General features: G+C 37.8%; 1 protein-coding gene across 3 annotated transcripts in view; it reads right to left on the reverse strand.

Annotated features, from left to right (window-relative positions):
- Positions 1 to 258: 258 nt before the first annotated feature.
- ZNF385B (zinc finger protein 385B) overlaps positions 259 to 26,821 on the reverse strand; it is a 138,917-nt gene continuing 112,354 nt past the window's right edge. For 2 of the 3 annotated variants that reach the window (XM_074145174.1, XM_074145173.1), the window contains 5 exons: positions 25,250 to 25,412; positions 5,755 to 6,000; positions 4,501 to 4,679; positions 3,290 to 3,391; positions 259 to 1,713 (listed from right to left, as the gene is read on the reverse strand). In XM_074145174.1, the coding sequence (XP_074001275.1) occupies positions 1,495 to 1,713; positions 3,290 to 3,391; positions 4,501 to 4,679; positions 5,755 to 6,000; positions 25,250 to 25,412 (909 nt within the window). In that variant the 3' untranslated portion in view covers positions 259 to 1,494. The remainder of the gene's footprint in view (positions 1,714 to 3,289; positions 3,392 to 4,500; positions 4,680 to 5,754; positions 6,001 to 25,249; positions 25,413 to 26,821) is intronic. The other variant, XM_074145172.1, reaches the window with a different exon arrangement.

Here is a 26,821-nt window from a genome sequence, read left to right on the forward strand (position 1 = left end):
GCTTCTTCCTCTGAATCTCCGATGTAGTGAATGTTTACTGTCTTACTGCAAAAAAGCCCCGGTAAAGGCTGTAACAGGATGTAGCAAGGAAAAGATGTTAATACACAAGGGAAGTAAACACAGGTTCTGTAATTATACTTTATTGCAACTCCAATGCTTTGCCTGTTCCTGAAGACTCCTTTAGCTAAATTTGTTTGTTCCAGTCTCTTTTTTTCCCCCCTGTACCAATTAGTAAACACAAGAAGCATGTATATTTTTCATATTATTTTATTGAAAAGGTACATTTAAAAAAATACACAGACATTTTACTATTATGGATTGCAGATAAAGATGCTCTAAAAGTTATTTTTTTTTTTCCTTTCTTCCACCTATTGTCTCCATTATCACATAATGACTTCAGTCTGAGTACTGCATATTGATATCACCTTTATAAAAGGGTTGGGGAGGTAAGAAGATAGGTGGGGCATTACTGCAATATATTCAATAAACAGAGAATATGGTCAATTATAAATATTTTATGTTCTGTACATTATTGCATTAGGGACCCACAACATTATGCAGCATTGTTATAAAGGAAACTAGTTAGAAATGAAGAAAAAAAGGATATTTACGTACAAATACATGGATCCATTGTCTTCTTGAACAATGCATGTGAGCTGTGGTAATGTGCAATTGAAAAAGCTTTTTTTTCTCTTTAAACATTGCTTAGCAACACCAGTGAGGAAACAACAAAAATAAGTTAAATGAAAGTAGCAAACAAGTAGTAATCTTAACTATATGTTATATGGCTTTCTATTTTTAATTTCTCTAAATAAAGTGTGACACAAAAGAAATAATTAAAAGCTTCAGCGCTGCATTGCTTTCAAACATTTGCACAGAAACTAAAAATATTAAAATCAGACGTGATACATCAGTACTACACGAGATACACCAGTACTGGGGCCTAGGACAGTACACAATCCCTGTCAACAAGAGCACACTGAGAAAAAAAAAGGACGCAATTCATTTTTGAGATGTTATCCACAATCAGGCATTTGGTTCATCTACCTTTTTTTCCATAGATTATACTCCATTGGTTTTCAGAGAAGTATTTACATAAGTGCTAGCGAGGAAGACCCTAGTTTTCAAGTCTGTCAGGAAAATATTTTACGTTCCTTGATTCCAAGGTGCATCATACACATTGAAAAAAAAAAAAAAAGAAAGAAAAAAATCCTAATAGATGCATGAATCTTTAATCGTATAAATTTTATGAGCAATTAAGTTTTTAGTAAATAACTCTCTATTTAGATTTGAAAAAAAAGAAAGACAGAGAGAGACTGAGAAAGAGAGCTGTCTAGACTCCAAAACGCAGTACTGTCAATGAGGAATTGTATGGTGTTGTTGGTTGAGGTGTCACGCTGGATGGCATTTCAAAAGAGAAAGACATGTTAAAATCTCGACCCTTTTCCTGCTTTTCTTTTGCCCTTTCTACTATCTCTTTTTTACATCAATAAATTAGTATGGTGCAAAAAGTATGGAGGCAGGTGTTGCCCGGATGGGACCATGGCCTGGCCTGAGGAGAGCTGGTGGTATTGCAGGCGCCTGGAACAAGGAGGCAGAGGGACGGGGAGGAAGGGACAGAGCCGATGACACAGCTGCAGCTGCAGCAAGAGGAGATGACAGGAAAGCAGGTGCCAGTGGCTTAATCATGTCCTTCTGGAATGCAAGTTTTGCCTGGAATAAAACACACAAAAAAGCAATGTTAATACAGTTCTCCCCATGCCCACTTTTACATAAGGAAAAAATGCACCCTGATACTCTATGGTTTCTCACAGAAGCCTCATCTCCAATGCTTAGAAATTTTATCTACATTGTCTTCTTACTCCCAAGGCAATTAAAGCAACCAGATACATAAATCTCTTGAGTCACACTGACTTTTAGAAGGAAGCATAATTTGCAACTGAACAACATTGAATTATATAAATTATAACCGTGCAAGAAACATTAAAAAAAACATGTTAAAAGTCAAATTTTCCACTTGCAAAACTGAATTGTAGAAAAATACAGCGGTCAAGATGGGAAACTAATATTAGTTCAGTCAGCTTGTTACTTGCCAATGCAGAGCTGATTTTTTCAAAAGAGAAATATTTTTTTAAGAACAATACCACAAAGGATTTTTTTTTCTGAAAGAATTATTACTCAGCATATGACCTACAATGGTTGCTGGGGCTTGTCGTGAAAAAGCTAACCAGAAACATATACACTACAATCTCACTGAAAATGGTTTGCACCACAATCACACATTTGTGGGGGGAAAGGTACTCATAGCCTTCCTTTATTAATGGAGGTCTCTCCTTGTGCAATGAATTATAAAATGATGTATTACACAAATGAAGATTAGCGTGTGCAGAACCTATCGAATGGGGAGACTTAGAGAAAGCCTGCAGCATTTTCATTTGCCTCTATAAAATTAGAAAGACATATTAATATTTCAGCTTTTAAAGGCTTTACACATGCTCACTGTCGCACACACACATTTGCATTTCTTTCTTTCCAACTTATAAATTGTTTTTATGCCATAGGTGGCATGTACTTTTCCCTAATGAATAAAATACAGGCTGAGTCATGAGCAAATAAACATACAATCTGTGCTGTGCTAGAGCCAGCCTGAACTCCTGCTGCAGCTGACTGGCAGAACCAGCTTGGGGAATTCCTGGAAATGCAGGTGGGTGTGAGAGGGGAATGGCTCTGGCACAAAGGCGGGAGAGGTGTTTTGATAGCCAATAACAGACACAGCCCAAGCAGGCAGGTAGGCAATCAATTCTCCTGAACACCTGATGACTCTTGTACCAACATAATACCTCCACACAGCACTCTGTTTTGCTGTATGCAGAGAACGAGCATTAGTATTTTTATATCTTACCATCTTATGTCCTTTTCCTGACTGCATCCATCATAACTGAGAGTTATCTCAGGTTCCCAGGCACACAGAGTACATACATTGCAGCCTTCAAGGAGAAGTGCACCAGCCCAGCAGAGCCGACACCCTTCCACGGGGCGTGTGGTTCATTCCCCATTCCACTGATTATTCCCTTCTTCCTAGCAGTAAATAACACTCGCAGTGCTGTCTGCGTGTCTTTGGGCAGACAGAATACATAACTATCTTCAAATCTGATCCCTGTGCAGATTCAGCCTGCAGGGGGAGAAATGCTGCGGAAGTGTCAGGTCTGTCATGTTCCTGTCTCTGTGCGGTGGGAGTCCCCAAGGTCATAAATTCACACAGACAGTGATGAGAAATAAAAATACTTACTGCTAAAATACTTGGACTGCGCTGCAGTTTGTTGTAAGGACTATATTTAGGTTTCATAGGCTTTCCTGCAACTCTGTCCTTATGCCTTCGGCTGGAAATGTGCTGAAATAAATATACTCACATTTAATTAGCTGTTTAAACATTTCTCAGTTTTGAGTTCGAAATCAATTTATCAGCAGGATATGCCTAAGCCCCTGTTTGTAAGATAAAGTAGGTTCTTTAGAGAGAGCAAAGATGAGTTTTGCTAAATTAAACATAACAATTTGGAGCACATCAAATAGAGAATCAGAAACTAATCAAATACAGCAAAATCTGTGATCCAAGACAGGCTCTGCAAATTATTGATATTTTGGTTAGTATTTCCATTTTCCACTTGAGGAGCTCTGAACCAGGTAGAGCTGTAATCACTAGGTCATAGGGATATTCAGAAGTAGCAGGTAAATTTCAGTCTCGCTGATGTTGTTCAGTTGTATAAATAATTCAATATTAACTGAAGGAAGAACCAGTACCCAGGGATATGTCTACACCATGCAATTTAATACTATCTTAGAGATAACTGAAATAGCAGAGAATGAGAGGACACACCGACATAGCACAGCATCATCCAGACAGAGATTCCCGTCTGGATATCAGAAACAATGTATTTGTATTGGTACAGCTCTGAACCCAGGGCTAATTAGCTCAGCCAGAGAAGAGCTGCATGTTCATACAGCTACGCTGTTAATGATAATGTTGCTCTACACAATTCAGACATATCTACAGTATTACTCTCCTGCTGATTGTCCTAAACCAATAGATTCAAGTCACATTGTCCTTCTCACATACTATTAAAAAGTATCCCAGCAGAATGAAACAGCACCAAAAGAGGAATTCAGGGAATCTCAACCCAGAATTTCTTCCTTTTGGGAGACCAAAGTTCAAATCTCCCTCCAGTTTAAAAGCAAACTTTTAAACTAGATCTGCCATGTTATTCATTGATACTGACACCTTGTCCACCTCTGCTTTATAACTCTCAAGCCCATTTTTTTCCCAGCTGAAACAATTAAGTGATCTTGACCTATGGTGAACTATTTAGAAATAGTTGTGGGATGACAGAAAAGAAATACTGAGTTCATTTTTTGCCAAAACATCTTCACACAGACCTACATCCCACCTACAATACTGCAATACAACTAAAAACAACAAAGGAATGCCAGATACATGCAAGCTACCTGTTTAAGTTGAATTTCTGAATTAACATGGACATCACAGATTTCACAATGAAACGTCTTGTTCTGCAGTCCTGAGCCTTTACTGCCGTTCTGCACCTTCAGCCGGGACCCAGGTCTAGGGTAAGACTTGATGGGACCAGCACCATTCCGAGCCTCGACCATGGTCTTGTGCTTGGAGCCTAATGGACAAGGAGAAGCAGGTGAGTTACTGATCAGCAACACACAACCATGGCCGCCAGCCTTGGGACTTTTTCAAACACATTTATCTTCAAGACAGAATGGTCAAAGTCACCACAGATCAGGATTAATGATGACTGGTTTTGGTCAGTGTAGTTCCCACTTCCTCGAACTAAAGTCAGACAATGAAAGAAGAGCTTGTACAAAGAAGGAACAACAGGCACGCTGGACCACTGCCTCTCTATCTGGGGGCAGTGTAGGGGTGTATGGCCAAGGAGTTTGTAGCTTGTTCTTCTGCCAAGATCCACATAGCTGGTGAATCACAAAACAGGACCAAGCCAAGAGTGGGAGAGGAACCACAACAATCACTCAAAACCTGCCTAGGAACAGGAATACTTCAAAACGTATCCTCTAATTTGGAAGAAACAGCTGCTTTGGCCATTTCAAGAATGGATCACAGCTGTATAACCAGCTTCAATGGTTTGTTAACAAGCTTTACATCACCAGCACATCATAGAGCAGCCAGAGCACATTATGGATTGCTGCTTGTGGCCTTTTAAAGGGAGCATATCTAAATCACAGTAGTCAAAAGATTCTAGGACATCAAGGAAATCTAAGGAGCCCACCCTAAAATTATCAAAAATATCAAATAACAAAACTTACTGTAAGTTGTACCAGCAAAAAAACAGACACCAGAGATAGTGAGATGAAATATGAAAGAGATAGAGAACTGATATTTTATAAACCTTGGTGTTATGGAAACCACTATGACCCTCACTATGGAGGTATGACGATTAGGTATGATTAGGTAACATGAACTGTAGGGATTTTGTCAACGAAAAGCTTATAGAGTACATGAAGGACAGTTAAAAAAACATTATAGATAGCTTTAATAAAATATCAACCACCACACATGAAACTGTCATTAACAGAAATGTTTTTGTAACTTGCCATTGCAGGTTTTAACCAAAAGTCTCTTCAGTGGAGCGTGGCTACCACAGTGTCAGAAAACCAGCTTCTTACATTGAATTTTGAAAACAGTAACACAAAACTGACTTGCACTGTGCTCATACTCACCTGTATTGTGGGCTTCTAGTTGTGACAAGGAATTCACAGCCACTTTGCATAATGAACAGTAAAGCAGTTTTTTGGCTTTTTCCTCTTCTGACTCAGTAGCTGTGTTAGGAGCTCCATTTGTGCTCTTGGAGGATGAGGCAAGTGTTACAGGTGCCACTACCGCCGCTCCAGGTTTGGGAAGAAAAGGTCCCACTTCTGTACTGGACTGCTGACTTGCACTATTGGGTTTTGCTTTCCCTTTATCTTCTAAAAGAAGCAAAATACCTATGTCATAATACCCTGCACACACACACAAAAAATCATACAGTAGTAGTCCTGTGGTTTTAGTGCATGCAACACAACAGGGGCCTAATTAATCTCATTTTGTGCAGGACAGCAGCATCCTTGAAATCTTTTTAAAATCCTACCATGAAATGTGTATAATTTGACAAAAAGAGATATTTTCCTGTTTTTAAGGTTACCAGTGAACATGGATTCATGCCAAGTGTTGCTGCTGTCATGCTGTGGGTTTGGCCAGTTGAAAGGAGTCCAAGAAAGCCCAAAGGCAGCCAAGGTTAAGGACTGGAGAGCACTCAGAAACATGTGAGCCTTTGCACTGGGCATTACAAAAAGATTTCTGAAAAACAATATATTTGCCTTTAGAATGGTCCAAGTTTCTCAAAGTCACTGGGAGAACACTGAAAGGCTTCAGCACTATCTTGACATATGATATAGATATCCCTCATTTCAGTTACAGGAGTAGATTACGGTACTGCACTGCACACATGAACACAGCTGCTAATATTTTTAGGTTTTTCCAAGAATGCTTCCCCATATATCTGGAGATCAGATGGCTCTGATGTGCATTCAGTGCATTCCTGTATCACTTTACACGCATGAGTCAATCATCTGTGCTCCTATGAGACAGGTAGGCAGGTATCACTTCATTTTACAGATGGCAATCGCAAGGTAAGAGATTAAATGTCCCAGCTGTGCCTAAAGAGCAACTTTGTGCCAGAGCCAGTATTCAAATGCTCCTTGCCCACGTGTTGTCTACAAGAGCTCATTGCATTTTAACCTATTCAGCGGCAGTCCTTGTGACCACAGGCCATACTAGCTGCCAGCAGTAAAATGAGCTCACCTATAAAGAACATGGGATGCGACAGGGACAGTAGAGTGGAGCTGGTACGAGCAACCCTAACAAAATGGATGTAAGAAATGACTGCAGAAGACTGTGACGTTATCACTCCAAACAACAGGAATCAAATTTTATTGTCTAAGCAAGTGCAACATCTACTTAACAGCAACCTCTTAAAAACTGCTTATATCCCATTTGAAACCTACGACATAGTTTTAAATAGAGTTGAACTGATTTCAAAAACTAGGTTCTATTTTGACCACTTGGTTATTTTCAAATATGGGCCCTTGCACTTTATGTTTACAGCTACCAGGCTCTGTCTTAACATCACTCTGTCTATCAGGCCAACACTGTGCTACCAAGAATTCTGAAAACAGGACTGTACCCCTACAACAAACCCTTGAGAGTGCGTATGAACTATGAGCAGGCATCTTGAAACTAAACCCACAGTTGTTGGCATATTTCCCAGAAGTGCATTGCAGTACATCAATTTTAGATTGTTAAAAACTAGGAGAAAGAAAATTCTAATAAAAGAATTATTTTTTACAGTAGCAATAAAAATACTTTGAAATTACATGATATGAACTGTATTAACCACTGAAAATGATCAAATACAAAGACTACTATTAGGACTAAATTAATGATAAAACCAGATTCTGGAGGTATTTTGATCGATAAAGTATGACAAAAGAAAGCGATGTTAAATCGTAGTTCATAGACTATTCAATTTTAATGTTACTATAGTAATAAGTCACATCTGCAAAAACCTAGAACACTTTATATGACTTGTGAGTCTTCATATAATACACAGTTCTAATAAACAGCATTTGCTAACATTTCAAATTAAAGAGCTTTCAATATGGAAAGTTCTCAAAGGTGCTAACCTCTACAAAGGGAACACGCTGAACTGCTGCCATTTATGAATTCACATTGTTGTTGTTTTTCTATGCAATATTATGCCAGATTGCAAAAGGCATAATTGCAGGATGTATGTGAACCTGGCTGCAATAAAAGAAGGTTCCTCGGTACTTTGCATTTCAGGCCTTAAAAAAATAATACATCTGCAGAACCTGCAAGCTGTATGTTAATATATAGAGACTACAGTTCTAGTTTAGGGTTTTTTTATGTTGTTTCCTATGATTTTTTTTTTTTTTTAATGTAAGCATAAAGATTTGGTGCTTTTGAAACACTTCAGAGACTTTCTGGAGATAGAAATCATCTCCTCCTGAGAGGGAGAAGGAGGGGGCCAGCAGGAATGCCAGCTGATGGGTGCCAGGGTGGACGCCCAGCCTGAGAGACCCTTCGTGCAGCAAGTGCTGAATGGAGTTCACGCTCCCACCTGCAGCGCCTGACCTCTCTCTTCAAACCCTCTGCAACAAGAGGGAGCAGATTTTTATTTCTTTGTTTTGCCATCAAGCGTCTGTGGAGCGAGATCCTGAGCAATGAAGTAAGATCCATTTTACACAGGCCACCAATTACCATCACGGAGTGATGGTTTTCCATCGCTGAATTTAACAGACGATTGAAAAATGACAGATTTCATTTCCCACTTCTCCTCACTTAGCCAGCCACCGGCTGATATAGTATGTCAATTTTTAAAATATTCCCTAGATTTACAGTGTTTTCACTATTTATAATACAAAGCAATTCTAGAGTATAAAATGCATAACAAGCTAACATGAAAACTTCTAGAAAACTAGACAGAAGTTACCAGCATCCAGCTGGGCTCAATTCTGCCAGATTCTCAGCTTTTGGAAAGAACCTCACTTCACATAATAATACCATCATTTGGAAAGCTTCCTGACACAAATAAGCTCTTCATCCATGGAGATATATGTGTATAAGGAGAGACACACGCCCCTCTATGAATTAATGTCTCTTTCCACCATTCTAAATGCTTAATGCAGAACATCTTCAAAGATCATAATTGTAAGGTTATTATACGTTTTAACTCCCACAGAAAGTACACTGAGCTAAGTGCATATTTGTCACTGCAGAGGGGCCAGAATTGGGTTTTCCTGGCTTCTAAAATCAGAAAATTGCACTTCTCTGAATGGGCTTTTGATAACAGCTTATTGTTTTCAATCCACAGAATTCAAAACATCATTACTTATAGTTTTATGTTTGAGACAGAAATGCCAAGTATTTGACTGTGCAAAGCACAGGAAATGCAAATCGCATGTATCTACAAAGCACGAAGAAGATTACCTTTTTATTTGCACTTAAAGCACAGAGCTAACAAATAATATCTCCTCACAGAAATCAGAAATGTAACTGTTAATGCCTGCATGCATATACATACTTCCAAACTGTAATCACTGTATAAAATACATGTGGATGGTTAGATGCAGCTGTAGGATTATAGTCCTCTTGCTATTTCTGGAGGCAAGTATTATTGAGAATAGGCTCAAATTTGCTCTGATTTCCACCTGGGCCAAGCCCACAGAGCCCAACAGAGCCAGGCAGAGGCCAGACAAGGGCATGAGTGAGTCCATCCTGCCCAGGACCGGGGATGCACTGGCTTCTGCAGCACAGCTCAGCAGAGCACAGCTGGAAGCAGGAGACCACAGTGGTACCAACCTCCTCCCAGAAAAATGTAGCTATGATTCAGCCTGAGCCAGGGTCAGGTTGAAATGCTCACATTGTAACTTACATGCAAGAGGTTCACTTAAAATCTAACCTGTACTGTTGCACTGTATTCGCCTATGTTCTTTTTCCACATAGGAAGGACATATTTCATCTGTGTTAAATTCCTGTCTTTAAATTAAGTCTCCCTTTTCCTTAAGACTCCAGACAAGTAAATCAATAGTTCATTTCAAGTTCTTACTGAAGCCTGAATTTATTTTGAAACAGAGCCCAAGGAAAAAATAAAGCAAGCTAATTAAGTATTGCTTTGGGCTCAGTAATATCAATGCTCTCATTGCCTACTTACATTGTTTCAATTCTGCTTTGAAGTTGTTTTCACATATTTCTGGTTGTTTGCCTTATGTTTGTGTCAGCACCATGTTAAAATTCAAGACTTATTTATCTAATTAGTAATGCCTCATTTCAGCTGTATGTACCAAAGTCAGGGCACAGCACAGGGTAACATCTGACAGGTTGAAATCTAACAGGTTCTAGCTTCCAATGTAAGATCAGCTGAAGTGATTTACCGACCTTCGCAGGTCACGCGACTCCCACTACAGTTGCTATGGCATAATCTATAGGACCTACTTGTTAATGCTGAAATCCTAGTCCAGCTACGGGAATGAGTTTTGCCCTAGCTCAAAAAAGGCAAAAAATGTTACCATAAAGCTTCTTCCCTCTGACACTCAACCTGCATCTCTTCTTTTCAGTCATTTTCTTTCCTGGTGAAAAACTGAATGTGAACACTCTGCCCCAGCTCATAGTCCAATGATTGACAGCGATCAATGTAGTCCATACAGGAAGCAAAAAGAATATTCTTTTTTATCCCCCTAACCATTCCATTAAGCACTTTGGTTTATAAATTACCTTTAAGAGAGTTGCAATTTGTGTGAAGTGTTTACAATTTTATAACATACATATATTTGCACATTATAAATTTATATTTTAAAATTATTTTTTACCATACTAAAATGTGCCTATAGGTATTGTGTTTTTTCTGTATCAATAATAGTCATTGCTACTTAACATCCCACAACATGCCTATCTGCAGTTTTTTATCACTGAAGATACACAAAACATAACTTTGCAACAAACAGCTTGTCCAAATAGCAATTGAAATTAAAAGATTATTCAAGGTAAAGATGATACATGTGATACGTTTGCAGTAGCCCTTTCCCACATGCACGCTAAAAGCTTTTAGATACGGAGTTCTGCTATGATCCTAATAGCCCTTACAAAACTGTCACGTGCATTTTCTGCCTGTACGTAATAAATAAATAAACGTGCTCTTACTGTGACAGTAACAGAAGACATGATATTTCGATTACTGAAAATATGTATTTTGTGTGTGTGTGCACGTGATAAAAAGTATAGCTTCACACCTGCCTGCCTCTCTTCTGTGCCAGAACCAGGGACCATTATCCATGTCTTGTGCCAAAGGCTGAGCACACGCGCAGACAAGGATCCCAGGGCAGAGAACAGCCTCCCAGGGCGGTGCTGGCTGTGATGATGAGACCATGCCATGATTATAACCACCCACTGCCAGGCTTCAGCTTTGCCCCCTTTCACTGTCCCCCAGCTGCAGGCACTGAAGAGCAGTCATGCTCAAAGTACTTACAACAGAAGGGCAGCACAGACGTTGCAAAGCGGCCACTGCTGCTCTAGACAACCCTACACCAAAGCTCTTTTGAGAGATTTGCTAATTTCCCATCCTAGAGATGGAGATTTGTTTTTATAATTCTTCCACCTGCTCACACAACAGAACATATTGTCAGCTTAGAAAAGAGCATAATGGAAAAACTGTTTTTGGCAGTCTAGATATTTATGATTCTCCTTCGTAAAGGTAAGAAAACAGTAAATACTTGTGTTCCTTTTCTTCTTGAAAAACCTGAAGAAAGAGCCATGCAATTTCCAGCCTAAAACAGCTACATTAGAAGAAGCACAGCAACAAAATAATTTAATGTATAACTGAATCACTGCATGGTTATCAAGGCTATGCAACCCATAGGCAGAATTGATACGTGGTTAGGTGCAAAACTTTTGATGCAATCAGCCCTGTTTACAGCAGTATGTCACAATAGCACATCACTACTGAAAGACTGGCTTTTAAAAACACGGACAGCTTGATGACCCTGAACACCTTCAACTAACTCCTGACCATGCCACTTCCTACAGTAACTAAAACTAAAAGTGATTTCTGAAAGGAAGGGTTTATGCTTTATTTATGGGTTACTAGAAATGTGCTGCAAAGATTGTCTTATGATAGCCTCAAGTTCACTTAAATTGTGTTACGGGGAACTGGTATTAGCCTAAAGTGTTGATTTTTGAGACTAATCAAGACTTTGAGGTAAAGAAAGCATATCTTCCAAACCAGCAGAGCTGTACTGAGTGAAACCAATTTTCAGGCTCTCCCTATAATTTCAACAGCTCCAAATATGCCTATGAATATTGGGCTGCATTAAACAACCTTTGAAGCATTACAGTGATTACAGAACGGGACGAGGAAATCAATCACTTTGTCAGACTATTGTATAAATGCTCTTCCCCTGATCAACTGTGTAGCAAAGTTAAAATCAGTTAACGTTAATTACAGCTGTATGCAATCCAAGAAATTTTGCTGAAAAGCTTATCACTGTAGCTAAATTGGCCTCAATAAAGACAAAGTAAAAAAAAGTTTATTGAAAAATAAATTTATCAGTTAAAATCAGACATTTTAGATGACTGGCATATCTGACAAAACTAAAAAGTGATACTTATTTCTCACTACACTTCTTTATAAAATATGCTCATTGACAATGCTGAAGTGAGGTGAATTAGTTGATATTACTGAAATCTATCATTTGACCTTGCTGTTCTAAGCTTTCTGCACATAAAACAATAAGGTGGTCTCCAGACCAAGCGATTTTCAGTTTAAGGGCAGAGATCACAGCTGCAGACAGATACGGAATCACAAAAGAGACGGAACAACCAGTTACCAACACAGCCACCGGTGTGGCAGCCAAACTTGTCACAAGCTTTTTTCTGTTTTTCAATCCATCACAGCGAAAGTAATTTTCAGAGATAAGAGTAAGAGAAGAAAGTTTGGCAGCTGTTTGCAGGGAGCTCTTCACAAACAGGACCAGGAAAAGCAGGAAGCTGTTTTGGAAGCTGGTTTCAATGGCTGATGGGTGGTAGGTGCCAATCAGCATCTTGAAAGTACGTTACAAAAGACATACAAAGTATGGAGAGCTTTGAAAGTGAAGGACATAAAGAATTTGGAGAGAGAAAAATCCATAGATTTAGCTGCACCACAGAAATATTGTAACAAAATTTGCAGCATTTAAAACAAAAATATGAAAGTAAAGAGAGCACAGTCAAAGAAGTTTACAAGCCTGGCTGAAAGTAATTAAGGGAGATGTTAAGAAATTATGACAAAATAAAATCAAGGTAGGGAAAACTTATTTAACTACACTGTACTTGAAGGACTGCCCAAACCAACCCTAGGATCTGCCCTGGCTCACAGGTCTGAGGCAGAGAGAAAGGACCCACACACTATACTGGAAACAATAGTTGCTGTACATCTCTTTGCCCTGAAATAAGATACGGAGGGAGAAGAATATCAATGACTGGATTGAAAGAAGGACAAGATGGGCCTCCTTCAATATACCAGCAGAAAAGCTACTGAATAGAAAGGCAGACAATAGCTCCAGTAAAAAAAGAAGTTTCAAAACATTGTTCTTCACAGAAAGTCTTATCTTCTGCTGGCTCACACTGCAACAAAGGAATAAAGCATGCACTTACACAATTAATTATCCTTTTTATGAAGAAAAAGATGAACACTATGAGTAATATATGCCATAAAGGCAATAGCAGGAAAGCAATTAAGTCACTCGTGGTCACAACCTTTACAGCATTTGTAAGCACCCTGTCCTGCATCTCAGCATCACTCAAAAAAACCAACAAAGAGCATGAGATTATTTCTTGACACTCATTAAGACAGAGTTAGCTAACTTTGATAAGGGATTTCAAAATCCTTTTTGTTTTATCTCCACATTTTCTGAATAATGAGACTCTAATGGCTGTCAGACAAAATACCTAGTTTCTCACCAGTTGTGCAGTCTGCTGAGAAATGAGGCTGAAAAACCCGTAGGGCTCTGTTCTAGAAAAATTCCACTGCAAACCTACATGCAAATCAGACAGCACAGTGTATCTATTAACCCTCTGATTACCTTTAGTTTTTCTAAAATGTTTTTTGTGGTACTTCAGGTCTGTCTGAAAAACAGCTAGGTTTTATATAATGAAAGGTTTTACATGAAATAAATCTGTCTGACACATTCTAAAGAACCAATTTTGTTTCTATACAAAGATGAGAAATAAATGGAAGCTATAAATATAAAGCTTTTCATCTCAAACACAAATATGCATTGAAATAAGCTACAACATATTTTCTCAAGATACTGAAGCTACATCAGGAAATGTCTGGATGGCTCTGCAATATTGAGTGAACTCTGTAGCTAGACTGATTATTTGATTAACTGCATCACTACTCTCCAACAGGCTGAGCAGAAGTATCATTTTCATTTCAGAAGTATTGCTTGTTTGGCAATGGTACAACAGCGATGTGGATACTTAATTTCTTGGATATTTTATTTCTGATTTGGCATACCAAAGACTCCAGGGAATTTTCTTACAAAGCAACCTGTCTTTTTTTTTCAAAGTACAAAATTATTTGCAACTGATCAGGTTAAAGATGTAATGTTACAAAGGCTCGGTTTTGAAATTTTGGATGTGTTTAATTTTTATGAAAGAAGACTGATGAGACTTAAAAACTATTCAGAAGTACACACAGTTCTGCAACTGTAAAATCTTGCCCTGCAAAATCTATTCCTGTACCTAATTGTACACCTTACTGAACAGAGAGTGCCTGCTGCTCCAACAACCGGTGTGTCTGTGAGGATACCACTATATCACCTACGATTTTCAGTCAATTCCTTGCATAGTTGGGGATTTTTGAGGAATTGGTTTTGGTTGTCTAGCTGACGTTTTAGATCTGTTTTACTGACCAAGATCAAAGGGATCCTACAGGAGAGGGACTCTTTGTCAGGCTGTGTAGTGATAGGATGAGGGATAATGGTTTTAAATTGAAAGAGGGGAGATTTAGGTTAGATACTAGAAAGAAATTCTTTACTCTGAGGGTGGTGAGGCACTGGAACAGGTTTTCCAGAGAAGTTGTGGATGTCTCATCCCTTAAGTGTTCAAGGACAGGCTGGATGGGGCTTTGAGCAACCTGGTCTAGAGTGGGAGGTGTCTCTGCCCAGGGCAGGGGGGTGGCTGGAACTCCATGATCTTTAAGGTCCCTTCCAACTCTAACCATTCTATGATTCTATGATCAAGAAAAATATGGGTGTACTTACCAGGGGAGGGGAAAAAAACAGCGGGGAGGGGCATTTAAAAAAATTTCTCCATGCAAAAAGCAAGAGGAACAAGAAGAAGGGTTGATTCTACACTGTTAGCTAAAATACAGGAGTGCATGTACTATGTCTGGAGCAAACAAACTAACTTCTAACACTCACTTGAAGCAACTTGTGTTGTGTCTCTATTTCACCTGCTTGTCTTAAATTCTGCTTTTTTACAGAATGCAGGTTATATTGGACTTCTCTTATCCTCATTTGAAAAGAGATTAATACAATTTTTCCACCCCTTTACAATTTTTGGACTGAATAGTGTGAACAGGTAACTATGGCAAATTCAGTGCGTTAGTTCTGGAGAAAACCAGCTAATCTACAACCATAACCACAGAGCAATTTGCTAGTGTACATTGCTGATATCTAATTTCTCAGTGACACACTGCAGCCCTGCTATAGTAGGTTGGGAAAACTTTGCCTAGAAGTTTATTCATAAAACTCAGCAAGATGAGTAGCACTATGCTGCCAGCAGTTGAAAATAAGGTGGATCTAGCCAGGTGACACATAACAACACACAGCTAGCAAGGGTGGACGTTAATTTAACAAGCATCCATAAAGTGAGACTATCCAACAGCTTAGTCTTCCTGGGTACTGTTGCTGTATGTCTAGGGAAATTTACTTTAAATCTACCTTTACCTTTCATCTTTTCTGAGCTGTGCCAGTTTGTATTGTCTGGAATGGAAAAATTTAAGAGTTGGAAATTATAATACAGTTTGGATAAAGTTTGAAATACAGTATAAGTTCTGTTATTACAAAATGTGACTCTCATCTGGGTGAAAGTGAATGTTTTTGCTAGTTAACCGTATCTTCTTCTGACACCAGACATTATTATTTTGTAAATATTTTATACTCCCATTACAGACTCTGCCACATTTATTTTAGAGGTCCTGGAATGCAAACTTTCTATAGTATTGCATTGTCTTTTTAATATTTTAAAAATGTAGGAATGCTTAGAAAAATAACATTCAAAGATTACACCAAACATACTGTATTCTGCCCAGACATCCTTCACTTCTGCTTAAAAATTTCTTAGTTCATCTCCTCAGCTACAAAAATAACATTGCCTCCTTCATCTATGGATCTGAAATATATTACTAGAAACACATCTCATTTGCCGTTTGTGAAAAAAAATCTTAAAATTCTACCCACAGCTGCTAAAGTGCTTTGGAACTCAATACAAAATTTATGGGTGTCTAAATAAATGAATCAAGAAGAACTGACAATCTGCATGCAAGCACATTCTCGTGGGCCTGTGTCTGAACTACTTACTCAGTACTTGCCCAGGCAGAACTGCTATTGAAGTCAACTATGAAACACTCATCTTCATTTCAGTTAAATGACATCTATAATTGTGCATTCTCACTGATTTCTGTGGCAGGTTTGCTTGAGGACTGAGAGTATTTAGTCATGCCCTCAAGATTTGACCAACAAATTGCATTTCAAATATAACTTGTCTAACAGACACCAATCTCCTTGAAAACAAGTAATAAGGAAGTAATATGTAACCTATTGTTTGTATGTATAATTTTTATGCTATAGGAGATGTAGGATATTTCTCATACTAAGTCAATAATGCAGCAGCTGCAGAATTAAGGCAGAAGAATGATAAAGGAAGATTTTTCAAAAGAGCTATTTACGTGTCTGATGTGCCAGCCATGGATATTATTGCTTTTGGTTTTGATTCAAGATTTCTGAACAATTTTGTATCAAAACCAACTCACCAACTTCTTGGTCTCACAATTGCCTGCCATCCCCTAGCAACATGCATTTTTCCTTGTGCTCTAAATATCTCTTGCATTTATGTTACAAAACCGAAGATGAGTAAAAATAACATTTACCAAAAAAACCCCAAATCAAGCCACATTATTGATTGTGTGGAAGTTGCTGCCAGACCAGCTTGTACTCTCAGAGGTCTTTTCCTTTACTTAAATAGTTGCTGAGAAATAAAAAAAAAAGCCACCAGCAAGACTGTCTTCCCCAATCATAAGTACATGTTTTCCAGAAAAACAATTTAAAAACTAGGAACACTTATCTCATTTAGAGGGAAAACCAAAGCCTCCTGAAGCATCAGCACTGGGCATGACCCATTTTTTTTTTTGTTTTTTTCCATTTGGAGACTAAATTCACTCAAAGGCTGAGAAAAAAGGGAGAAATTTAATTCTTTAATAAGCTTTGTCAAAGTATTACGTACAGGTAAAGCTACTCCTCCTAGGCTAGTTAAAAAGCACAAGAAAACCAGCAGCTGTCTTTTTGGGGAATTTTCCATTCTAATGGATTTAAAGGGCTAATTTCAGTACTATGTAAATAAAAAGAAATTCCACTGATTTGAATTTCTTAGTCATCTAAAAACAAACATACAGCTTGGTTCATGAATTTATTTTTTCTTAGGCAAATAATACTGACATTTGTCATCAAAATAATAACCATCCTAAGGTGACAGAAGGGGATATTTTATTACTCTCATTTGCAATTTATACAAAATCTCATTATGTAACACTCACTTTTTAGGATACTTATGGATCATCTTTCTTCCTAACAGAAAATTGCAAAGCAGATGAGTGACATTGGTATCACAGTCTCAACTCTCTTTTTGACAGCTACTTCTTTTTTGTCCCACCTTCTCACCTTCTCCATTTTCTTACCTGAAGACTCAAGAACTCCTGTAATAGTATGTGTAAAGACAATGATGAGTAAAGAATGATGCGATACGTAATAGTTCTGCTACTGCCACATCTCTGGTAGTATGTCCTCTATGGAAACATACATACATACATTTGCTAGTAATTTTTACTATTTCACATTCATCTGATTGTCATTCCATTATCATCATTATATAAAAAAAAATATCTTTGGATATTCAATAGGCACATCATTAGCATAACAAACAATATGAATGGGTTGCTGTAGATTCAATGTATATATATGGATTTTTTAAATGATCACATACATCTTCCTGAAAAAAAGACAGTAACTGAGAGCATCCCTGACTCCGCTCCCACTGTCCAGCAACATTAGTAGAGTTATTCTTGCTTGGCCCAATGCCTATCTTAACCTCTCCTCAAAGTAAGAAAAATTTTGTATCATTTTAAGGACACTAATGAAAAAATATGCAATGACATTCCAGTTTTTAGAACTAAAATAAGTAAAAGTAATAGTACTACACAGTTTTAATGATACAGGACACATGAATGCTCAGGCACAGAGCAGAGCACCCAAAAAGAGTCTTATTTCATCTTACAATACATTTTTAATGCAGAGCTTCTGCTTAAATTACTGCAGGAGAAAAAGCTTACAGTTTTTTTTTTTTTTTTAAAAATTAAAAAATCCTGCTTGCATGTATTTCTGATTGATATAATAACCGGAGAAAGAAAAGATTGACCTTTTTCAATTTGAAAGGAAATTGTAACAGCTCATCAATGTAATTGTGTCAGCTGCAGAGCTTATTTTTCAGTCAATGGCACCTATAATCAGTTTTCAGTAGAGGTGCAGAATTTGATATGCGCTAGTTAGCATTATTATAGACGGACTGAAGAAACACCTGATGACTTCCAGAAGCTCCCAGAAGCTTATCAACACCAAAATGTTCACAATGACATGTTTTAAGACACACATTTAAAGATGAGGCTTGAATATTCACTTTTGAAAAGTACGAATTGTAACAGTGACAGGGAAGAAAGTGTTTAAAGATCCAACCTACTATAATGATTTCCTGTTAATAGACTTTGATTTTTTAAGTATCCTTTTGGCTAACCTTTCATCCTAAGATCATAAACCAAACAGCAAGTTCCTGAACTGGCTGGTGAAATAACCCACCAGAAAATGCCCAGAAGCTATTTACTACTAAATCCAATACAGGTGTTAAATGTGCCACTGACAGTATATTTTACATATCAATACTGATAATATAATGTTCATGTGAATATGTGCATGGTACTTGCAACAGTGTATCTGTGATGAATTTATGAGCATTTATTAATTCCATTTTATATTATCAACTATAAAAACACTGTGATCAAGCAGTGAATTATATACTGTGCCTTTACCTCTGTTTTGGGGACAGAGTTTCAACAGGTGGCAATACAGAGTGATCTTCAGATGGCTGTGAAACATTGAATGAAAAGAGAACAAGACTTACCATCCTCAGAGGGTTTAATGAAAAAATGCCCTTGAACTAACTCTCCTTGGTGGCTGAATCTGATTTAATTTACTACTCAGTTGACCATAAACTAACGCCTTTATCTAACAGAAATATGCCTGTGCTTAGCAGGCACTATCTGAATACACATAAACACAGATGCATGATTGCTTTATAGCATATAACTTCAGTAGAATTCTTTATGTAAGCATAAACGTGAAGAACTGATGAGGCTCATCAGTAGCTTTTGATGGAGGCTAGACATAACAACAAGCATCTTTGAGGGGCATAAGATAGAACCTCTAAATATGGTCCATTGACATCAAGAGACAGCAAGCCAAACACATCCCTGTGTTCCTCTCCTGCAGCTTCTCTCACTCTCCCTGCCCCACCCACAAAATCCAATTTTGTCACAACATATTTTGAGGTCTAGAGGACTTGGGTGCATTACAAAGAATTAAAAGATTGAAGAATAAATGCCCTAGAAACACCCTAAAGTTTAAGGTTCTTATACTGGTATCTGTATGACAACCTAGAATTCTCCAGAACAGATATACCACAGTTAAATTGTGGAGGCTGCATGTCTCTATCTCCTAGCTATTTCTGAAGGATTATCTAAAAAAAAGTTTATTGGGGCTATGTAAACAAGCCACTCTTTTAAAATGAGTGGAAAACAAGATGATAAATTGAAAAAAATGTTAAGGTGAAAGGGATTTTGTTAAGAGAACTGGTATCATTTGTAGGATTACGCCGAGTATGAAGACGCATATGGAAAAGTTTAGAATTTAAGCACTGGCAGAAAGATTTTTAAAATAAGCAATGGAAGCAACATGACTAAGGGAGTGTCCTGATGTTGGACTTGTGAAATACGAACTGAGCCCTCCCTTGGGACGTTACACCTCGTTGGTAGTTGATGCATAAACAGCACTGGTAATTGGAACACTGGAGAAATCCAACCCATCATCATCTTCCTGAGTAAATGTGATTCAACACGTACTCTAATTTAGGAGTAGAAGGAAAAAACACCCAGTTTTATTGTCAAAGCACCCACAGAAAGCCCTTAATGAACTAAAACACACAGATGAGACCCCAAGGTCAGCTTTTTTAAGTCTGATAAAGCTTGGAGTTGCCAGTCCTAATTACCATATGTCTACATGACATCAAGTGGCATTTACTAGGTCCATCAACGTCTAGACTGTTTTCACAATGTGAGCTAGCCCATTCAGCGTCAGAAACTGTACCAAACTTTAGCATGACAACATTTCTCAGAACAACCTCCAGCTGGTTTTAGTTATACAGCTGTAATGACTGGAATAACTCTTACAGGGTCTGCTTAGGATCGAGAGGCTGGCAAACAACTTTCCAGTCGCATCCCTTTCCTGCCATCCTTGCCATACACAGCAGATCAGCACAGGACTGCTCATATGCTGAAATATCATCACCATGACCCTGAGAACTGCTTGTTGAGCTGCTCTGAGGCCTGGCTACAGAAGAAAGAAGTAATAAGAGGGGTTAGGATTTGAAACAAGGTCTAGAATTTGGCCTAGTTAGGTGTAAAATGTTGCATATCCCTGTACCAGCTGAACAAAAAGGAGTTTTCATAGAACATCCAAAGGGTTTATCTGTACCTACTAAGTCCCAAGTAGCAGATCATATTTGAATGAGGACTGAACTTGAAATGCCCATACCTATCATTTCACAAACAGCTCTCACTGGCACAAAGGAAATACAGCACATACTGAACGGAACAAAGACAGAAAAAAAATGACCTTACTTTTATAATCTGAAACCTGGTTTTGCCTCTTTTGACTAGTTTAAAACAGTTATATTTACTTCCTGAGTTTTATATCAAAGCAAAATGCAAAGAAGGTGATACCACATCATCTGTCTGCTTCATTTTGAACTATTTATTTTGATTTGGAAGAATGATCAAAGAATTCCTCTTTGCTTGATAAGTAAACAGTGACATTTCAATCCAGTTATTATCATACGCATTCCTAAAGGACTCATCACTGTAAGCATCTAGACTATGCTAACCTGGGATCACAGACACTGTCTTCTGTTTCATTCTCAGAGCTATATTTAAAACACACTCTAAATATTCTAAGCTGTGTTATGTACTGGTTGCTACCCCTGCCCTTTTCTAAAGCAATGCCATACATATATGTATACTTCTGTCTGAAGCCACCCTGAAAATCCTGGGCTTCCAAAGGGAGGGAAGGGAATCTTTGCCCCACATGAAAGAGCCACTCTCAGTCCTGTTTACACTGCTGTTCTGTAATGATGTCTCAAAGCAGCTACAAAAAATCTTGCAGTGACACAGCAGTCATTTTCTAGCATATGAAACTACTTTGTAGCTGTTACTAGGCTTTTCCTGGGTGGTCAGAGAAACCGTGTGGGAGATAGATTATAAAAGGATCCCCTATGGACGCCTCCAATCTGCAAACATCCATCAGGACAAGCAGACATGACCCAACAAGAGGTATGGGAACAACAACTGGGTCACATATCATCTGTGCAGAAGCAGTGAATAGGATACAATGGTGGTATTTACAAGTACCAAATAGACAATTATTTTCTAAACGGTGAAGCGTTGTGCATTTAGAAAGAAAGATCACATGATAGTCTAATCATGTTAGGATGCAAAACTTGCGCAATCCAACCTATCAATATCCACTTACCCGAGGTTGCAGCCAACTCACCACTATGGTACTATGGCTTTACTATTACATGTTTACTGATGATCAATTTACGAAAGTAATTTCCGAGTCATAATGTATTATTAACGTCAGCAGAGAAGACCACTCTCTTACAACTTGGGCATCACCATGCTTAGACCAAATTCCAGAGTCACACATTTCCACTTGGCTGAGGCCGCTTTTCTCTGCAGCAGCCCACGTTCTTCTTGAAACTTCCCAAAAGTCCTCAAAGATTAATTTAATTTTTGTAGCTCTACCAGCAGCCACACTTCTCAAGTTGAAAGGAACAGATTTAGAGAAATCACTGCATCATAAGTTTTGACAAATAAATACTGGATGAATTTGGGTTTTGCCTTTGATAGATTCATCACACAAGCTAAGCTAACAGTGAAATTATTTTTCTCCTGTTACTAGTACAATAGCGACTACTGACAAATAAATGTTTTGGATCTTATGCCATGTCTGACCCACAGAAGACATGGCTCTGTAGCAAAGTTAACTTGACATTTTAGTTCAATATATAGCAACTGTTCAGCCTGGAGAGCTCCAGATAATTCATTATTACACCACTGAAAACAACAGCACATCAAAAAGGCTTATAGTTGTGCCTGTTGTGTCCTTTTATTAGCAGACCTATACAAGAGGTAAATTCAGTTTATCAGTTTACTATAATACTCCCTCCCCATTCTGCACTAATACCAGCAAAAGGTACAGCGGATAACAAAGGAACGAACACAAGAACTTAAAACTCTCTTCTCTGTTTAGCTTCTCATTCTACTCTTCCATACTCAAGAAAAGGACACCAGGAATTACTAATTTCTTGATGAACGTTTCTCAGGAACTCAGCAATCCTCCAAAGTGCAATGGTTAAACAACAGCTCCACAAGCAGAGGAATTTAATTCCCTTCCTTGATTCCATTTAGCCCCTACCTTATGTCCTCTAATGCAATTTTTTCAGACCAATACCACATATACACTTTCTCAAATCCCCTGTCCCAAAGGCAAACACAGTCCCTGGCCAGTCAGCAGGCCAAGCAAAACAGAGCTCACACAGCAGTATTTCTCAGGATGGACCATGAGTTAAGGTTCTCTTCTATCTAGGTGCCAATCTTCATCAGACTTATAGGAGCTTCATTAAAACCTCAGTCTTGTGAATCTTTTTTGACATTAGGCAATACAGTCAAAGTTGTGAAGACAGGGCTAGACAATAGCAAAGATATGGATAGATGATGTGACCATTAAGTCTCATTTCTTCAGGAAATCAGAAAAAAAACCCCAACACCACAAATACACACATGAACTGAAATTCTTAGTATTAGAAATTTTTTAAAGAAAACTAAAACATACCTATACATAATATATAGTAATAATCAGTTTCTCAGAGAATGAAAGCTGTGTTAAAATATTCAGAAAAAATGGTATCAGTTAATCTGCTCCAAGGCAAAAAAAGCCTCGCCACTGATTCCCAGAAGCAACATAGTGATTGCTCTAGCTGCAATAAGCGTTATGTTAAAGAGCTAAACATATGTTAAAGAACAGATGAACAATAGATGAACAAATAGAGGGGGAGGGAAGGGTCATCTGTCAGTCTGGTTTTGGTAAATTTGGCTGAAACCACGACACCTCCGTAAGGGAAAGTGTAGCTGAACAAAATTATGGTTTGGTTTCAACTCTATAGCCTGGTAGAAACCCCAGTCTCCAAGGCGTTCCCCACCTCTGCGACCAGCATTACCTGCATATACAGAGAATTTGCCACTCTAGATTCAGGCTTTTGTTCCCTGAAACATCCCACCCAAAATCTCCTGTAGAGCAGTAACAGGCTCTGAGGAGCCTCCCCTTCACAGAAAATCCCACTATTCTCCTAGTTTCTTTCCTAAGAAAGTGTTTAACTAAATTGCCACTGTGATTTATTTTTAATGTAGAAACACAGACACAGATGGTAATTTGTCTAATTTGTGTGGAGTAATTAACAGCATAAAACAACACACTATCAAAACACGGCAATATAAAAATATCAAGAGCAGGTTTCCCTTGTCATTGGTTAGATTATTTTATCGAAAACTGAATGTAGAGGTGTGAATGATTTTAAGTATATTGCACAGAGGAGAAGAAAATTAAGTCAAGGACAGATCTCATACCTGGCAAAGGAAACACAAGATAGCTCCAGCTTATGGAAGAGGCGATGGAATTTGTAAAAGCTGAAACTTTTGTTATTTGGCCTTTGGCATAGGCGAGGGAGGGCATGATATAATTACTTTATCACACAATGCATTCTTAACACATTAAATCCTCTAAAGTTTTAACTGATATCTTACTTAAGCAGTTGTCTGAGTTCTTTCAGTGTACACTTGGAGCAGTAAGCTATTTTAACCAAAGCTGCTTTTGATATTTCAGAGAGTAAAATATTTATCAAATATTTAAAAATCTATTTCCATCCAATGGTCCACATTTTATTTAGATCCATGGTAGTTTGCTACTGTTTTGTAGTAACATGGCTTGTTTACCTGAAGATGCTACTTGGATTCATATTATCTCAAACCTAAAATGTGATTTGCTAGATGAATCAACCCAACATCTGGTACCCATTGTCACTGCTAAAGACCCAGACAAAGACAGTTTTCGTGCTGCTGTGAAGAATGGAGGATGGCAAATAGCTATTGATAAGGATTTTTTTTTTCTTTTTTTTTTTTTTTCGGGGAGGTGTGTGTGTCAGAAAACTCTGTCATTCACCTTACAGCATCTGAATCAAGCTCAGCTCCGGTGAAGAAGATAATAAATGGCCACTACGGCAGAAGCAAATTTATCAGAAGTAGTCTATTAGACCAACAGTTGGGTAACCTACAGTGGGTGCTTTCTCCTGGATAACAAGTACAGTATTTCAGACTGTCAGTGAGTTCAGGAAATTCTCCTGTTTCATTCTGTAACACAACACTGACAGAGCAGAAAGAGACTCAAGCAGCTCTTCTGCAATTAGTGCTACTGATCTTCCTCAGATTACTAATATGGAAAAAAAAAAAAGTGACGTTGAAGCACCAATGAGCTGTGGAAGTCAGGAAATATCCACGCCATGAGGCTTCACTACATTTCTATAGGTGTATTTTCCTGTTTGAGCAATATTATCCTGTTGAGAAAGGAAAAATTTCTTACAAAGGTTTCTTGTGCTTCAGCTAAATACATGTATCTCAGACTTGTCCATCCACCCACATCCATCCACTATTATTGCTGTATGAACAGCATCCATACTTTATAAGAGTAAATTTCACAAGTTTAAAAAAAGAATAGACTTTAGCACCCTGGGAGACCAGATGTTTCACAGATGTGAAAAAGCACTTCGATAATATCAAAACCAATCAATTCTGTACAAGAAACCACAGTAAATAGTTTAGAAAACACAAGTCATGCAATCAGATTCTCTCGTACAAACACCAAAAAAGAAGAAAATAAAGAATGTATAGAACAAAAAGTTTTCATTGACCTGATTTGTCAGAGATGTTGGCTGTGACTGGCGTGGTGGAGCAGCTTGTGTTAGTCTTTGCGCTGTCCTTGGAAGAACCAACTTTGGGTTTATTTTTCGTTGCCTCTAGTGCTTTGACCTTCTTGGCATGTTTACTTCCTTTGTAGTGGGCCTCGGCCTGGCTCTACAAAGGAGAACAAATCAGGCTCACTTTTTCTGTATTTCTATATAACAAAATGGATGACAAGGCAGAAAAGTGACACTTTCAATAGTAGGCACCATATTATTCCACCTAGAAAATTTTGATAGCTCTATACTAACAGTTTTCCTAGATGTAAGTTCTTATATATTCAAACGATAGGATTTTAATGATGGTACATGTTTTCAGTAACTCGGAAAAAGAGGCTTCAAGATTACATAAAGCTCTGTCACTCCTAATGTAATTATTTGCTTCCATGGTGCTTAAAGATTTAAAGCACTATACAAATGTAAACACATCCAATTGAGAAAGATGCTACTCAGTTTTCATGTACCATTCCCTAGACTTTATTGCTTGTAGTTAGGAAGATGTACTAGGCTGTAACATGATTAAATAATCCATTTTTCCTTCTGTTTGATCTAGCACAAAAGTCATAAAATATTTTCATCATTTCACTAACAGCAATTGAAACAAGCATTAATAACATTATGACTTCACCATTAGATCAAGCAAGAAGGGTTAAAATGAAGAAACACTATACCTATAAACTTCAGTAGACCTCAGTAAAATACAGAAAACTAAATCAGTCTTGATTGTTTTATAAATTGCCTTGAATACTTTTCTTCCAAAGACCAATAAAATTGAAACCTGAAGGACGGGAAGGAGAGGAGCTTATATATGTACAAGCTACATTTTTTTTTTTTTGCATGTCTGTGTTTTATTTTGGTTTAAGTGCTTTACATGTAAAGTAATCTTCTTGGTCCACCTATACAGAACAGTAGAGATATGTTCTAAGATGTACTGTTTACTTCACCTTTTTCTTAAAATTGTTTTCAGAAACTAGGTCAGTGCTTTTGAAGTTGCACAGCTAAAACTAGACACATAAATACATGTCCATTTTTTTCAGCTGCCTTGATAAATCAAGCCGCTTTGTTAGGAGCAAAACTAAGGAACTATATGCTTAATACAAAATGCAGAGCTTGGAAATTTCAGCTAATGAATTTAAACATTTTTTTTGACTTCTTAAGAAATTAATTTACCGAAAAACAAGTAAGAAACATAATTTTATACAAACCATAGTCTATTTTCATAACATTATACTATTCAGCTATAGCTTTGCATTATTAATATTTCCAATTGTAATTTAAAAAATTATTTCAGACATACTACTAGGTGCCTCTATTGAAGGTTACATATTAACTAGAAAAGTTAATATTCTTTATTTCAAAGTAAAACACTCAGTGAAAGCATGCTTCATGTCACCAGATGACCACACCTTGGCACCTGGCATACAAAAACATCAGTGCAACTACACTTTTACTATGCTCATGCAAAAACACATTCTCTCTCAAATCGATTAAGACTATTTTATTTAGTTCACTGTGTTAAATGAA

This window comes from Numenius arquata, chromosome 3, assembly GCF_964106895.1.
Source record: "Numenius arquata chromosome 3, bNumArq3.hap1.1, whole genome shotgun sequence".
Taxonomy (NCBI): domain Eukaryota; kingdom Metazoa; phylum Chordata; class Aves; order Charadriiformes; family Scolopacidae; genus Numenius; species Numenius arquata.